This window comes from Falco rusticolus, chromosome 6, assembly GCF_015220075.1.
Source record: "Falco rusticolus isolate bFalRus1 chromosome 6, bFalRus1.pri, whole genome shotgun sequence".
Taxonomy (NCBI): Eukaryota; Metazoa; Chordata; class Aves; order Falconiformes; family Falconidae; genus Falco; species Falco rusticolus.
In genome coordinates this window covers 53,404,704-53,422,930 of record NC_051192.1, presented here as the reverse complement: position 1 = coordinate 53,422,930, position 18,227 = coordinate 53,404,704, and the positions used below count along the sequence as shown (strand labels likewise).

Sequence of the window (18,227 nt, the reverse complement as noted above, 5' to 3'; positions counted from 1 at the left end):
AAACTAGAACTAATTAATTACTGTGGAACTAAATGAACACTGGTACTGTAGTTTGAGCCTAAGGGCCTATGCACATGGATTCCTTCTGGTATCAGGGCTGTGCTTGGTTAAAACTAGAAGTGCCTATTTTGAGAAAGCAGTGGTATGAATAGGGCATGAATGACCATAGGAGAGAATTCAATAAAGGGGCAAGGGAAGATGAGAAGATGGACATAAGGTAAAGTCATGAGTTTTCTTGTAAACTCAACGGAGTGGTGAAGTCATAACTGTGTGTACTTGCTTCTAAACATGGCTATCTGCGTTGCAGAAGAAAATCCACCAGCATGGTTTGATAACATATTGATCTTTAATCTATTAAGAGGACTAAATTAAAAGTTTAACAGTATAAAAGAATAACAAATACGTTTTAAAACAAAAATAAAAGATAACACTCATTTGCATCTTGGTTCCTCCTGCTGCCAAAGCTTAGAGTACACAATTTCTGGGGTACAATTCCATTGCATACAGTATTTCCTATCACTTCAGCATATGTTGAAATTGAAATGAACATTTAAATTTGCAAAAAAGCTTTTCTAGGCACAAGCTCAAGCCAGGGTGCTATTATGATTACCTAGTCACATGTCAGATCCCACACATTATTTAAATAAACCAGAATGAAATCACTGCTTGTTGCAACATTCCTGCTGTTTCATGTCAGCTCCTAGATGCCAGCAGTCCACCTACCACTGCGTCAATCAACCCAGCTGCTTGTAACTCACAGTTGTTAAAGAGCTGGACCTTTTTCACTTGGGTCCCCTGCTCTAAATTCATATCCTCAAGTTCTCATTCCCCTCAGGCACACACACCAAAAAGTATTGGGGGGAAAAATGACAGAGAAGGTACGAAAACTTCTGAGAAGTTCTTTCAGACAGCAAGGAAAAAGCCTCAGGCAGGGGTGATGTTAGTAGTCCCTCCTGATGGCAACTGTTCATCATTTCTTCAGCTTTACCTCTAGTGGACCCCAAGGCAAACCAAAGAGTTGATGGGGGCAGCCAGGTGTGGAGAAAGAAAAGGTTGAACAACCTGTTTAGCCTTCCTTGCCTCTTTATAGTTAGATTTACAGTTCTGACCCATATAAACTCTGCTCCTGCTTTGCGCTGACCACAGAAACATGCTTGGAGGCCCAGGCTGAACCAGACTGGAGTGACATTACAATCCACCTTCTCCTTATTGGTTTGCCGTATTAATAACACAAGTGAAAACAAACAGGGAAAAAAATACTACCAAAACTTATAAAGGAAGGCACCTCAAAAATGGATACAATTTTCTACAAGTATCCCAAGTGCAGAAAAACTGTTTTGAATCCATTAGTGGTTGCATTCTCATTACATGATCTTTGGAAAGCATCATAATAACAATAAATCCAAAATGAAATAAAATATTGCCAACAATGAAAAATCTGTTCTGTTAAAAACTGCAAACCCAAGTAAACAGCAATTTACACACTTTCCTCAGTCCTGCAAACCTGAAACATCCAACACTGCTTGGACACAATTGAGAGTACAGTAGACTTTTCAGCATAACTCTACTTAAATGACAGTATTGATTAAGAAAAACAAGGGATACTATTGAAACCAGAATACATAGAATCAGGTTTCTATGCTACTGTTTGCCAAAAAGCTATTTTTTAAAAAGTGGTTTAAATGCAAACTTTTACATCTCCAACACGTTTTACATATTTCAGAAAACAAAAGAATACACATACATTGTATGTGATAATTTTTCAAAACTAGCCATTACATTTTCACAGATTAAAAAAAAAGTCTGTTTAAATATTTCATTTCTACAAAGTGAATTTACATTTTTAAGTACAAAGTGCAAATACTACAGTTGTTTTTATTGCCTTTTGGTGAGGAAATCTCCCACATGTCAGAGATCTGCCTTGAATCAATAAGGTGTTCACCCTTGCTTCTTAGAAACTTGCTGAAAGGAAGTTTGAAAAAATTTGCATTATTAATGATGTTTTCAAGTAGTCAGGTATAAACATGTATCTGTATGTTCAGCAGTGTCCACATACCACTATCAGAACAAGAGTTCTGCAGAAATATATATAGAGAATAAAAAAACCCTGCCCTGTAGTCCTTCATGGCATCAACATCTTTACTATTCCTTACTTATGGACTCTTTAAATCTATACCTGTCAAACACACAGTTTTAGCAACTGCCTGGGCAAGTCCCTGGTGCAATATACCTTTCTATGGCATGTGATGTATAAGGAATGGGCTACTGGCCAAAGTCTTATGAAAAATCTATAGTTTCCTTGTAAACTTTTTGCTAGGCTGCAAAAGGTCCTCTGGGTCTCATTGAGAGTGTGTGCATGTATGTGTATGTTTGTTGGACAGGGTGGAGCTGAGCAAGGCTGCCAGCTGACCTGGCCACTAACCCAGTTCTGTCAGATCCATCACGTATTTGACCTCTTTTAGAGTGACCACAGCTGAGACTCAGTTAGCATATTACTATAGGTATCTATATGTCCTTTCTTTCAGTAAGATTGCATGTGCGTGTAGACATACAGATGTGCAGATATGTAAAAAAATTAATAATATTTAGGAATACATGCCGAAATACACACAAACATGCATATAACTGAATTGCCACAGGAAACTAGCAGAAAATGAACTCTTGAGTGCCCATCTCCTAAGTGATGCAAATCTGATAACTCCATCTTCGTAGGGTGGTTTCTTCTGAGTGGCTCCTGCCCAGCCCAGTTGCTTTTCAATAACTTCCTTTCAAGTTAAAACTTTAATGATGAAAGCCACCTTCTGCATTTGCAGCCTTGTATTGTTCAAGTACGAAACTGCCAACAGATGGTTTGCTGAGCCAGCCTTAATTCAAGGCTATCATTTGTCAGCAACAGCTTTTAAAATAATTGGTGCTGAGTCAGCAAAATTATTGAACAAAATTAAAAAACATGGACGCGCTAGCACACTTTTATTACACATTCTGCAAGTCAGGATCAGATTACAAGAAAGGGGAGAGGGCTTGTCATGCTTCAAGTGTAATGCACGTGTGCCAGTAATTGCCATTATATAATTAAAATAACCCTTTTGAATGTTTTTGAGTTCCGACGGGATAATTGTTTTCAGGCTGCCTTGTTTAAAGCATAAGTGATTTGTGGGGGGAACTTGAAAAGTTAAGACCACAAACATTTGTTTAAACAAACAGAAACTTATCACATCCCTCTAGCTGTGAGAATATTTTATGTTCCATCAAAGGTATGTAGGAGGTCTCTCATAGAACCCACAACCAATGTTGAGCTTGCCTTAGGAAGTGTGAACCTAACATCAAACAAATCAGAGATAAAGCAATTAACAAATTGACTGGCAACAATGAGAAGAAGATTTCTCTTGGCTCGTAGGCAGGTTCACCCTGGGTTCAGTTTTTAACAAATTAATCTAGGTTTCTGATAGATAGGAAGACATTACCCACAACTATGGTTTTGGGATATTTTTAGCCAAATTGCTATTTTCCCAGGTGCAGGGTTACTTGAGTTTTCTTATAGTAAGTCTGTATAAATATTTTTTAAAAAAAATTCATCATTTACTGATGCTTTTGTGGGCACTAATCATTATTTCCTCTAATTAATACAAAAGTGAGGCAGGAATGGTATAAAAATGATTCTTTTACTAGACCATTCAATAGCTGGAAGACTCACAAGTCCTTCTTCAGACCCATGCAAAAGTGCTAGGAAGTTGTGCCGATGTACAGAAAACTGCATCTTTAGGATTAGTAAACAAAAATAGACGCACACAAATGAGAAACCTTTTTAAAACTTTTTTTCAATCTTTTTTCCTGGGCTTCCACTTGAGCCCTTGATGTAAAAACTCTGCTTTTTGTGCCTTTTGTAGCTCTGAATGCCTTGAGTAGTCAAAACTCCACAAATGACACACACTGGTGTTATTGGGAAAAACAAAATAAAGTCTTTGTAGAAAATTAATGCAAAAAGAGATCATGGATTACGTTGCCAGGGCATTTGACAATTGCTACAACCATTCTGTAGACCTAACCAAATTTAGTTTTAAAACACATCAGCAGATTGATGCAAATCCTAGTTCTCCAGCATCACTTTGCTCAGCCAGCAAAGGAATTTGCAAGTGACAGCTCTTTTCTCTACGCTAAGATTTTAAAAGGTGTTTAAAGCCACCATATAATATGGGGGTTGTGAAATGTATAGATTTTCATAGAGCATGGGAAATGCATGGCTTTGTTCACAAAGTGTAATTGCAATCAGTATGTTTGTGTCTATCATGTGACATGCAAGAAAGTTAACGGAATTCAGTTAAAGGAAAAGGTAAATGAAAATAAAGCAGTGCACATTTAAAAGTGTATGGGAATGCTGTCATTCAGGAATAAAGAAGACTTATATGAGGGCTCAATTACTTTCATCCAATTATGACTAACATACATGCCACTTTACTAGGAACATCTGCATGCAGGCCTACTTCACTTTGCATTTATGCACATTTACTCTGCACCTGTCGTTGACTGATTCAGCTTTCCTTAGATAGAACTTAAGTCAAAATTTGTTAATCGAGATGCTGCTCTACATTTTCCTGGCAAGTCTGCAGAATGACAGATGAATGCAGTTTGAAGATGTAGGGATAACTGCTAAAACCCCCAGAAGTTCAGCTGGGCAAGGCAGGAATGGAGATCTTTCCTCACTACTCACCTGCCTGCTGGATGAAGTGCTCTCAGTGTTGGTTTTAGGGGCTGCTAAAAGAGGGAAAAGAAAACATTATAAATATAGCTCCTAAGTTATATGTACCATCCCCAAGAATTGAAGCCTTCATTCTGAAAAGGTATTTTTAGAGCAGGGTAACTACTTTCAATAAATGAGATAAAACTTTACATATCTTTCATTGAAACATCCACTCTTTCTCTCCTCAATACAGGTGTTGCTTCTTTCATGGAGTTATATGAAAGCTGAATGACAGCATTGCTTGACAGTTAATATGTGACATTTGCTTAGGACAGATTGCATCTAGTCAGTGTTGAGCATTTCCAACTTATCAAATCTTTAGTAGTAAATACAGCCTACTATCCCTGGTGGGAAAGAAGCATGGACAAGCAGACTGTCTGGAAAGCATTCACTTTGTTTAAATATATTGCACAGGAACAGCTCTACAAGCCAAAGACATTGTTTGCATTTAATCTGTAAAACAACATGGTTATCACTGCTTTTTAAGTTTTTTTAGTGGCAAAGCCCAAGACAGTGCTCTAAATGTGGGAAAAAAAACCCCACAGCTACATGAGTCTGCTGGCCCATTCAACTCCACAAGCAAATCTGGGAGGCTAGGGAGGTACTCACTCTCTGATTTCCATCTCAGTTTTCTAGTCAGTCAAGCTGTACTGGGACAAAGTGGAACAAAATGGGACCTTGAAAAACACTGCAGTAACTAGCATTCCCCTGAGAAAGTATGTTTTGCTTCCAGTGGTTCTCACAAGACAACTGGAACTCACACAGAATGATGCAGAGCCACCTCCTTATCTCATCTCTCACACCTCAGGTGATGGGGTCTCACCTATTCCTAGAAACATAACTCTAGCCATAGCAAAGTGGCAATTGATTTATTTTGTGCAAGTGAAAGGATTATCAGAAAGGAAATTTTAATTGTCAAACAGGAGAAACAAAAGAGAATGCTGATATTCCAACAAAAGCCAATTTTACTGTCTTGTCTTTAAAAGTATGTATTTCTAGGAAAGCAATCAAATGATTTGGTTTAGAATTTTTTTCCAACTGGTTGCCACTATGTTTTAATGCAAAAGTTCCGAGGTATTTTTTCTTTAAAAAAAAAAATGCATGTTCTTATTCTTGAATACAGTCTATTAAAAATCTCCAGTGATGGTGAATGTAATTTTTACTTCAGCTAGATCTGTGTGTGTTCTTCATATAATTTCATGCATCTTACAACTTCCTTTTCCAAAACAGGTAGTTTATTGTAATCTTTGTTTTTTCAATGGAATGAGCACAAGGAAAACTGGGGTTTGATTTCAGTCTTTCTATAGTTTTCCTTTATGTCTTGGGGCAATGATTTTGAACCCAAATTTAATCTACAATAAGAGACCAAGGAGTGTCAGCTGCAGCAGGACAGAAGTGTCTTGAAATGGATGCTAACATATGAAGTGACCATAATGGCCTTCACTTTAAAACACTAGTTGCCAAATAGTGTAAATGAAAAAGGTATTTTTCAGTATCCACATCTACAGCATAAAGGTAACATTCATATACATTTTTTTACTTTCATCACCTAAGTGAAAATTGCAAGGTATTATTATATAGGTCCACAAAACCCAGAAGAAAAACCCCTGGATTTGATATATTTGTTTTGAGAGATCTGTGTCTGTGAGCCACAGACATTTTACTTTATTAGTACAATGTAAAGCTGTTCCATCTTTCTGCAGTATTCCCTTTCTAGACTCGAATACATCCAATTTTGTGGAAACTGTTTTATTTCTGACCGCATTTCCCACTTGACTTGCTTTTCATTTCCTATGACACCTTTGTTTTACTGCCCTGACTTCATCTGAAGGTCCCAGACAAACAAAACAATGTGTTCTACAACTTCTTACAGTAATGGGATCTGCTGTTGTTGTTTACAATTAAGGTTTTCTAAATCCTTCCTCATTTTAGGAATTGTGTGATTGAACTCTGCAGGGACCATTACATGCTGTAGTTAGTCATTCCCCTTTCTACCAGTTTGGCAGCAGGGTAAGGTGGCTGTGTACCAGCAGCTGTTCCACCTGTTTGGCAGATGACCACATTCCTCACTGTATCTCTAACCACATTTGAGAAGTGAGAAGTCATTAGAAAGTTCAATAATGTTCTTCCTTCCCAGCAGGGATCCAAAAAGCACAGGTGTGATACTTCCACTCATTCAGGACATAGTACTGTAGTAACATTAAAATGACTTTTTGATGAATGTTAATGTTATTGTATCTTCTTAGGTTTCCTACTGTAATACATTTAATGGTCAGAATAAATGGGAAGTTTTTGATTCTTTTGGAGCAAAGTGATGATCTGCCTACACAGAAGCAGCTTTCCTGCCATCTGTCCTAAGCAACAGCTGCATTAGCTACAGACAGGTGTATTGTTTTATTTTGTATACTTCTGGCATATACAAATATCAGACTTCATCATCTTTGAAGAATCTAGCGAAAAGGATAGTTAGAAAAGGTTCTTACTATGGCGTTTCTTTGTTTCTGCTTTACCTTCTTCTTTTGTTACTCCCAAGCAGCCCATTAATTCCTGAACTGACAAGGATTTATCATTGTTTACATCACAGTACTCCACAAACTTCTTCACACATTTTTTGGGTTTTGATTTCTTTCTTAGGAATCTCTTAAATGGCTTGATTTCTTTCTTGCCAATGTCACCACTGGAATTTTTATCTAGCTGTTTGAAATACCAATGGACCACTCTCTCTTCCAGAGTGTGATTTGGATCAGGCTCTGAAACCCTGAAACAGAAAAAAAGAATTTAGTCTCCATTCTGATACGTAAACCTCAGTTTCTACCTTTATTTCAGAATAGTTAAATCACTGTCAGATACTTTGTTACAAAAACCTCTCTGCTTTTGGACAAAAAGCTTCTTCTAGCAAATGCCTCTTTTTTTCTCTTTGGACAACTGTATCCTAAATTTTACACTAAGAGCTGTAATCTGCTCTTAGGTAAGCCTCTGAAACTGTGTTGAGGTCAGCACCATGCTCAGAAAATAGTGCTTTCCCCTTTCATTTCCTGAAACAGAGAAAAGTGAAGAGAGAAATAAAAGAGAAGACAGTTTCATAGATCGCAGACACATTAAAACATGTAATATACCCAAATGAAGTAGGTCAACAGTCAGCATCACCAAATACCTAGGCTCCAATTGCAACCCATGATGGATGCTTTTAGAGATAAAATACCTAAATGTATTGAATTACTGGGTAAGTTATAACAATAAATGTCACCTCTTCCTCAGATGGTGAGCAACTGACCTGCAGACACACAAAGTTTGACAGCATGTACACATTTTTACTTCTATCTGTGACTGTTCGTTTTACAAGCAACTAGGCAAAATATGAATTGGGAAGGTAGCACACATTCATTAAGTAAAGCATCAGAGGAGAACAAAGACTGAGACACATTGTACCAGCAGCTATAGATAAACTTTAAGCTGTGCTGCTGCTGAGAATTCAGCTATCAAGTGCATCTCTTAAGTGGACATAGTCCACAGTGGTTACCATGAAGAACAGTTATCACCGTGGTAACTTTGAAGTAAACTCTCCCATATAAGTTCTTGGCAATTTACCCTTTGTGAAGGCAGAATAATTACTTCTCAAAGCCCTCAACAATTCATTCATCACTGCAAGAATCCTTTTAAAGACACACTAAAAGGATCTGGAACCTACCGGCTAGAAGACAATGATGGATCAGAGACTGCATGCACCATATCTGTAGACAATGCATCCAAAACACTAGTCAGAAACTCATTCTTCTTGGCCCCAGGACAACCTAGAAAACAAGATTTTTTTTATTTTTTTTCTTGTTTCCTTTTTTTACAAAATCTAAATTCTAACAATAGTTCAAACTTAATGTGACTCCCTTGTACACAAACGCTCACAAATTGTGGACAAGTTCATAACATAATTCAAAGACAAGCATCTAAAGTCAAGTACGTATCTGTATCATAGAGCAGGAATAGAGAAACATACTTCTGAATTCCACCAACTGAGAACCTGGTTTGCATACCACAGGTGCTTTTCTTTCAATTTTGTCCATTATTTTTCCTTCTTCAAAGTATTGTTTTCTATGGGTGTCACATTTTGAAAGGTAAAGCTTTGAAATTACAAAATACATGACACAGACCACTTGAAACACGGACTAGAAGCCCATAGCAGAACACTTCTTTCAGATTTCCACTTTTGCTCCTCTGAATTACCATTGGCTTTCTCAAGACACATTCTCCCAGTGCATTGGTCTTCCTCTCTGTAAAATGACAGTCAACTCCTTGCCCTTTTCACTTTTCTCTTGGACAGGGGTTAACTCCCATTATATGGCACCTAGCCCAATTGGATCCTGCTAAGTTGGTACGTTGGTTCATACTGTGACATCCTATGGTGATGACAGATCATCCTCATAACTACATTCCTTTATGCCACAAAGTTCTTCTCTGAAGGAAACGGACAGCACATTTCAGACACATAATACATCAGATAAACATATACTGAAAGATCCATTCTTAGAGCAGTGCAGCTCGAGCAGATAAATTCATCTGACAAGCACATGGATGTTGACACATGGAGGTTTGCTTATACAATACACCTGCTTCCTCCTCTCTTCCCTAAAGCCCTGAGCCAAACACCAAGTCTTCCCCTAGCCCTGCAATAGTTGAGTTAAACCAGGGGTCCTCAAACTACAGCCCACAGGCTGGATACGGCCCCCAAGGGTCCTCAATCCGGCCCTCCGTATTTACAGAACCCCCCCACCCCCTCTTTGCTGGGGGTTGGGGGGAGAAACCAAGCAGCCACAGATGGCCTCCTGCCACCTCATCCACGCGCCGGTCCCCTGTTTAAAAAGTTTGAGGACCCCTGAGTTAAACTCTAGGATGATCCACGGGCAGTGACATAGATATGACAAGCTTGAAGCTGGAGCCCACAGTAGGACTTTCACAGAAAATTCTGTGCTGGAGGCCCACTCACCCACAGTTCTGTTCTTAAGTGAAAAAGGGAAATGCTTTGAAGTGTTGTGGAAAAGGAAGATTAGTCAATCAGTAGGGATTCATTATTTCATGACACTTCTCAGCAACCTCTGGAGCAGGCAATAGGATTATCTGAGCCTGAAAAGCCTCATCTTGCCCAGCAAATTATTTTTTAATACATCCCATGTTGATCCAAGGAAATGAACCTGTGTTATATTAGCCCTTAGCTGTGTTGCAGTAAGAATAGCTCAGCTATTATGCATAGCAGCAGCACCCACTACATATTGTTGTTGAACACATTCATGCAGTTAGGAGTTCTCTGTCTCTTATGTGTTTGCTTTTGGCACCAAGGACATTTTATTCCAGTAACTGTAAAAGGCATATAACAGGAATTCACTGAAACAAGTTTCACTGTACTAAAAGTACACATCTGAAACCAGTTGTCACTCTCCTAGATATGTTCCTCTTCCCTTAGCCTTTAACCATGTGGGGTTTTTTTCCTATTACAACTGAAGGAAAAAAAAAAGAAAGAAAGAAAAAACCCCACCCCACAGCTATGACTATAATCCTAAATTTGAGTTCAGTGATACAAGCACTTGAGCTTTCTCTGTAAGGCACAGAAATTAGAAGGGTGGCAAGAGATTACTAGGAAGGGACAGAAGACTACACCAACAGGTTCCTGGTAGCATTCTGTGCGTAAGTGTGTTATCTAGAGCAAAGAAACTGCTGTAAGGCTCAGACACTGCAACTGTGTAATTTAGTTGTGCTTTGAGATTTAAAAGAAGCCACATAACTTTGCAAGTCACAAAAGCATGGTTCCCCAGAGATGAGCAGGCAGAGCCCAAGCAGTGACCATGCAGAAGGCACATCCAGTCATGTTAGTATGGCAACCTGTCTGAACCACGCAACTAAATGTCTGAGCAAACCTACTGAGCACTACATCTTCGTAGCAAGGATACTTGGCCTGTGGACCAGAGCTGGTTCTCTTCAAAGAACATGCAGAAAGAGGTCTGTCTGAGGCTCTCCGTGTAGACCTATCTTGAATGACACAGGCTTTATTTTGTTTTGTGCTGAGGTCGTGTTACTGTCATTAGGCAGAAGCCTGAATCTTGCTCCAAACATGAGTTGAGAATTGATACTGGCCTTGTGGAAAATGCAGACAATACCTCAGCATGTAACAATGCAGTGCAATATAGATAAAAGACAATTTTACTTTTTTTCTTTCTCTGTCCTTTTTTTGATAGATAATAATATTAAAATCCAATTTGATTTAGGTGCTCCACCTGAATTTTTCATGTCAGTTATGAGTGTATTCCTGAAACATCTGGAAGAAATGCAAAAGTATGCTCTAGATAGTTTCCACTGCTGTTCAGGGAGCTGCTGAGTGTACATATGCTACAAATGTAGAGATCAAAATCATGACTTAGCTTGCTATTTATGAGATACAGCTAGGTAGGGGAAAGTATCAACTCCTAAATTTACAAGAAATCACGGGAAAAGATTCCATAGTTTAAAACCTTTCTCTGACAAGTCTCCCTAAGATTAAGAAAGGTTTATAAATATGTGTTGCATGAAGTTGCAATAGCAGCTGACAGCAACAGAAATCTTCTTATAGAAATCTCGCTGTTAAAATGAACACAATCAGTTGCTGTGAAACATTCTGAACTATAACTCTGCTACTTAATGTAAAATGACACCCCACAAAATCCTCACCAGTTAAATACAGAGAAAATATTCAGTTTCTCCCAATTATAATTTTTGCTGATGTGTGGGCAATCACACAGCAATTTACTTCACAGTGAAATCTCTGTTCTTTGCACGTGTTATTAACTCTGAATAATTCTCTGGAGGCTTCACACTGAGCTTTAATTTTCAACAAACTGTGGATGAAATGGCGAGACTAGGGGAGCTTTAGCTTGATTGTAATGAATAATTCACTCTTACTGGACTAAATACAGAAAGGGAAAGACTAGTCTTTTATGGGAGCCTTATGCTTCTCACTATGGTTTATGTGCTTCAGTTTCTTCTTCTGCAGCTGCTTGTCCTGTGTGGATTTGACAGCTTACATAAATAATAATTTGTTGTTAAAGGGTTGAAGTTGAAACCACATGGAATTAACCTACAGGTTCGAAGATATAACACAGAACTGAATGTTTGCTTTAAGGATAGTTTTACCCAAAGTAAACCTTAGACCAACACATACATACCACAAATGACGGGAATATGCAAACACCTCATTTCAGCTATAATATAAAGGTAATCAAAGAATCGTCATTATACATTATATATCTCATATGTACATGTGTCTCTATAAATATATCTACCTTTAGTACTGAGGATGGATTTTGGGTGTTAAATCTGTGGGGCAGTTGTCTGTAAACCTTCTAAAATATGCACCCAAGTGCTTTGGAGCTCCCTGCTTGGTTGATACTAATCTACTACTGTCAGTCTTGGAAGATTATCTTTTACAACACATCTGAAGTCATGGCTAGGAAAGTATTAAAATATTTTCTTAATTTCTGTAAAAATGTGAATACAATAGATAGGATTAATCACTTTAAAAGGGAGTTTACAGTAATCTTCCTGCAAGAGAGGAAACTGTCTTGAGTCAGTCACTCAAGTAATTAAAAGCATGACAACTTCCAATTAGCAAATCTAAAGCTTCTTTTTTATTCCCTGTTTGCTAATATGACTATCAGGCTTAGCAGTGCACTCAAATACAATGACCACTGAAACACATTTGAAGAGTATAAGTAAGTTTTGATCTGCCAAAAATCAGAATGATCAGAACTACTCATCTTTCTTGGGCAGTTTTTTACTTCATTGAAATGATAGATCCTTAGAATTATAGAATTGTTTGGACTGGAAGGGACCTTAAAAATCATCTAGTTCCAACCCGCTGCTACGGGCAGGGACACCTTCCACTAGAGCAGGTTGCTCAAAGCCCTGTCCAACTTGGCCTTGAACACTTCCAGGGATGGGGCATCCACAGCTTCTCTGGGCAGCCTGTTCCAGTGTCTCAGTACCCTCACAGTAAAGAACTTCTTCCTAATATCTAACCTAAATCTACCCTCTTTTAGTTTAAAATATAGTGGTACAGCAGAAAAAAAAATTAACAAAGCTTGTCAGTGCTACTGGTTATCCTGGAAGAGCAGACACTACAAGGAAAATATTTTTTCTTGGGCTCTACGCACACTTATACGTACAGTTCATGAGTTTATTTCTGTTGATCCATATAAATCACAAGTTTGTGTTTGTCTAGATATGCTGAGGGCTTTGCTAATTTTTTGGAGGACTTCCTGAGCCCAATTACAGCAAAAAAAAAGCCCTTCAAAAGAAGAGCCTGGGAACAGAAATTTGTAACTTTGATGGAGACTAAAAGTCATGGCCTCAACAGTCAGTGATTTTATGGCTTGTTGCAGTTTGTTTCCTCACAAACAATAATTATCTATTAGTCTCTGTCCTAGAGGACCTTAGGAAATGATCATCTCTCTCCTTGCTAACATCCCTCAGGGATTACTTTTTTTTCTTTGTTATTTTTTTCTCTTTTCCTCTTCCTTTCCTTTTCTTTCCTTTCCTCTCTCTTCTCTTCTCTTTTTCTCTTTTATTTTCCTTTTATTTTTTCCTTTTATTCTTATTTTTTAATTATTTTTATTTTCTCTTCTCTTTTCTCTCTCAAATATTTTACCAATTAAATGAATTAAATTAAAACTCAGAGCTACATTCTCTTTCATATGTGCTTACCCAAATTTCAGAAATAATGAAGTAGAATAGAGCAGATGTAAGCTGGAAGGGAGCTACAGACCCATTGCTTTGTAGTCCCAGATATCGATGTCTTACAGGGAAGAAGCATTATTTCTGGAGAACGGCAGGAAGCAGATTTCAGTTCTCCGCATATATTTAACCTTATTTTTGTTATATTGTAAAATGATCTTTCTGTTCTAATTTCAGGTGGTAGAAACCAAGAGAGTTAACAAAGGATGCTCTCTCAAGGCCCGGTCTTTCAATCCCAGGCATTCATATCATACCAAAGTACATTGAGTGGGATTTGTTGAACTTGAGCTTGCTGAAATGAGGTGTCTCACCCGTAACAGTTATTTAAGCTCAATATAAAGGAACCAATTCAGAAAGCCCTCATCCTAACTACCTTAAACTTTTTCTTAGAACAGGATAGGTTCTCCCTTAAAATGTGTCTCTTCTTCCCCATCAACTACTGAGCAAGTCCAGCCAGCTAACTTACACTCCAGGTGGTGTAAAACTGCTTGTGATGAATTCTATATGTATCTGTTTTCTAAGTTCATTGAGACTCAAACTACTCTGCTATTCTTTGGGTAAATGTTGTGGAAAGAATAGATAATGTTCCTAGCAGAAATGTATATGATCCTATAAACAGTTTTTGCAGGGAACTGAATGATAAAGTTAGGCTAGGGCATTTGCTGATAGGAAAAGCAAGCAGTTCATTACATTTATTTCGATTCTTGTAATATTATTGTTAAACAAGAAAAAGAAGAATCGTCAGAACACAGGCAGCATGAAATAACTAACTTTTGATTACCACTTTTTAGTTTATTTTTTCCTCCATGAGACTCGGAAAGGTTTTTGAGAAGCTAGTTTCTTGCTGATAACAGTGCAGAAATGTCACTGTGAGAACAGGCAGGGATGAACCAGCTAGAACACTGTAATCCTCTCAGATGCTATCCAAAACTCAAAGCAGAACTTGAGAAGGTCTGTGGACCTTATGTGCTTTTTTTAAACGTTCTCTTGTAGACTCTCATCTTTCTAGTTTTGACTGGGAACAGGAAAAAGATCTGAAAACTCAGATGGTAAGGAGGTCTTGCTCCTTTGCTGCCTAACTGGACACAAGGCAGCTGATGTTTTTACTGGGTAAACACTGCCTACACAACATCTACCCCCGTTTTGCAGGCCAAAGACATTTCAGTGTGCTGAGAAGAATCTGAAATTCTGAGCATTTAGGTTCAGCCTGTGCCAATACAAACTCCTAACCTTTAGAGGCTTGTCACCTTACATTTAACATGATCTACAATAAAGCCATGTGGGTCCAGCTCCAACGTAAGACAAACAACATATTTGACGGAACTGTTGGCACAGTGACACAAGTCAATCAGCCCACTGATTAGGACATGGAGAGAAGAGTTTCAAGATTAGAAAGAGGCCCCCAAAAATGCCAGAAGAGGAAAGCGACTGGATCTCATTTTCAAAAGGTTATACTATTGCTTCACGTGTCCAATTTCATGACTGCCTGTCCCTGAGATATATAGCTGGTACTTCTGATTTCAGTAACACTTTCAACACTAGCTTATTACAATTAAATATTTTGGAATCCAGTTTTGTATAGTATGGCAAGCATCTGAATCTCTGCATTATCACTCTGAGAGTCTCAACAATTAACAACCAATATTACTTAGGGAGTCAAAACGCAGCCCTTTTTAGCAGACATTTATTACTTCCAATTCACTTGTATTTTCATCATGCTGTTACGTCTCCTCTCAAGAGATGGGTATGAAATAACCAAATTTAATCACCTCCATTTAAATATCCATTAAAAAGGAAAAGCTATTAAAAAAAAAGTATGTTGTTGCAATTATGGAAGTGACCCCAGAAATAAGGTGCATAATTCAGGTCTCCTGCTGGAAAAATTGAACTATGGGGACTTGCTTACTGGGGATGTTTTTTACATTACTTAATTAATCTAAGCAGTCTTCTCCTTGGAAACATGCATGAAAAACAGTCTTTTCTACAAACTGGTGTTGATTTCAACTTTTCTGGGTATCTCTCACTTTTATCATCAGAGGCATCAACTGAAAATCTCAAAAGCATCCACTCTCAGCTAAAGGCACAAAAAAAAGTCTCTATTCTTTAATGTTCATTAAAGCAAAAGATGAAGGAAATTCAGAGCTGAGTTAGAAACTATCAGCTCAGAGGCACACGTTTATGTGGGAGCAATATTCAGAGTCCCTGCCCACAGAGTGGAACTAGATTTTCAGAGAAAAGAGCATAACCTTCGTGCCTGTCTGCAGTTCTTACACTGTCATAAGACAGGATGGATGGAGATGTAGGGCCAATAGTCATTAAAGATGCCTTTCAGTCCCTCAAAGACTGCTAAATACATGATGGATTTCTTTTTTTAAAGCGCCTTTGAAGAACTGTGCTTTTTTCTTTTTTTCTTTTTCTTTTTTTTTTTTTTTTTTTTTAATGCAGATGGTACAGAGTAACCCTGACCTGTGGTGCACAAATGGGGAGTCCCATGGATGCAGTGACTTGGTGTCTCTATCCTGGAAATGGAAGCAGTGGCAGAACCACCAATTATGAAGTTAAGTCACTGCCACAAGGGCACAAAGCATATTGTTGAGTGGTGTGGGATGAGCTGGAAAAGAAGATGGATAAGGGAGAGGCAGAAAAGAGGTAGAAGACAGAAGATCTAGCTATGTTGCAAGCAGTCAGGTGAAGTATCAGAATCTTTACCCATGCTTTATTTTGCTTAAACAGATACCTATAAGTACTGAATTTGAATTAGGACACATTTTCATCTATGCTATCTGATTATTTTTTCTCCCTCCCTCCCATAACTAGCAAATGAAAGATTTAGAAATTGGATTTCCAACACAGAAAGGAGCTGGTAGTAAGGGGAGGTAGGCATGGCTAATTCTTGGAACATTAACTGTATACTGAATTTTAACTCAGAATTTTTTACAGCAGTGATTAAAAGAGGTTTATAAAATGGAAATCCTGGAAGCAACTGAAGTGAAATAAGAGTCAGCAAGAACGACTAAAGCATTACTTGAACACTATGGAATGAACCAGTCCTTGGAAACCTGGCATCATGAATATCTATCTCTCTTTATGTAGTATTTAATTTGGGATTGGCAGTTGTGTTACCTTCCTGGACACTTTCCCTGAAACATGACAGATTTCCTCTGCGAATACCATTTCAAATCTCAGTGGTTCATCCTTTACTAAATAAAAAAAAGCTGTAAAATTACTAATACATATGCATAAATACAGCTTTACAATTGCTGAGTATGAAACTTTTACAAGGTATGATATTAAGCAAGAATGAAATGCCTTTAGTTCCTGCTGAAGGAAGTGGGCATACTATGACAGATTGAAGGCTCAGGCCTTAATAGTTAGACACTATTCATTTAATTTAAAAATGAAGGTGCACTCCTAAGTCATCATTACCCAGATCACTTCTCCAGGGGTGACAGAGCAAGATCTCTGTAGCTACAGCAGGTTTCCAAACAAACTTTTTTTGCAAATTGACCTCTATTTGCAATGGATCCTCCAAGCCAAATACAATACTGTGTACCTCATTAAACCACAATAAAATAATGTTCAAGTAATTATGAGCTTGACTTCATCCCCCAAAAAGCAGGGCAATTCAGAGTTAATCATGTCACCCTTAATTTGCAATTTACAGTAAGTGCTGAGGAAATGAACACAGTGCTTGGTAGCAAAGATCATGCAATGACAGAAGCACAATGGAGTAAATTAAAGATGGAGATGAATGTAATTATGGTTCAAAAGTGTCTGCCAGGAAGGATGCAATGCAGCTGACTTCATGTAAAATAGTTTACAGCATGTGGTTTGATTACAAAGTGCCTTGGGTCGTTTTACATCAGGGAGATCCAATTACACGATAGCACTCCATTATGGACCATGAGGATGGTTTCCTCACTGGATCACTAGGTCGGATGCCAGTTTTACTGTGTGCAGTGTGGTCTGTTTCCCTCGTGTGCTGCACGTCTTGCATTTGGTCAGGAATGAAGCTAGGAATATCCTGCAGCCATGCCAAGGCCTGGATTTCCTTGTATTTGTGCAGAAGGCCACGCTGTCAGCTGCAGCAGAGGCTGTGGAGTTTAATGCTAATCATGTTGCCCAGAGTCAGTCACTTGGTATTAACAGGTAATATCCAATGGGGCTGAAGAGAAAGGCTATTGAAAAGTTAAAACCTTCTCAGGCTTACTGACCATGGGACTCGAGAGGAAACAAAGAGATAGTGAAACACCCTATCATACCCCTCCAGCAGTCAGGCTTGGTCTGAAAAAATAAAATACATGACCCCATTTTATACAGAGGCTGACATGACATGGCATGCTGCAAAACTGGTGTGTGGACACTGTTATAGGAGTGTGTGTGTCCTATTTCTGGAGCAGCCCATGAAATCTCATTTGTTGATAACACAGTACAGCAACACACAAAGGAGGTTCTCATGCATCTTGCTGTCTGCTGCTGCATAAATGGAGAGATGAGAACAAGACATCACATTACACCTTTGTGCCCAGGGCATTGCAGGCTATAGGGGAAAATACAATATGAATGTACAACAGCAGCATCCCAGATGCTCATACCCAGCAAAATCAAGTCCCTCTTGTGCATGCATAAATAACCTGATTTCCAGGTATGAATTTTGCAGCAGTAAGTGCTTGCCTGTTGGTGACGGGAACTGAAATAATGACTGTGATTATAATCCATACACCCCACATCTTCATTC

At 38.3% G+C, this 18,227-nt stretch overlaps 1 protein-coding gene across 7 annotated transcripts in view; it reads right to left on the bottom strand.

Moving 5' to 3' along the window:
- Window positions 1–327: 327 nt before the first annotated feature.
- SMOC2 (SPARC related modular calcium binding 2) overlaps window positions 328–18,227 on the bottom strand; it is a 149,378-nt gene continuing 131,478 nt past the window's right edge. For 2 of the 7 annotated variants that reach the window (XM_037392066.1, XM_037392072.1), the window contains exons 10-13: window positions 8,427–8,529; window positions 7,222–7,496; window positions 4,709–4,749; window positions 328–1,962 (exon numbers count right to left, since the gene is read on the bottom strand). In XM_037392066.1, the coding sequence (XP_037247963.1) occupies window positions 1,939–1,962; window positions 4,709–4,749; window positions 7,222–7,496; window positions 8,427–8,529 (443 nt within the window). In that variant the 3' untranslated portion in view covers window positions 328–1,938. Of the gene's footprint in view, window positions 1,963–4,708; window positions 4,753–7,221; window positions 7,497–8,426; window positions 8,530–18,227 lie in introns of all 7 variants that reach the window. The other 5 variants (XM_037392068.1, XM_037392073.1, XM_037392065.1 and 2 more) reach the window with 3 other exon arrangements.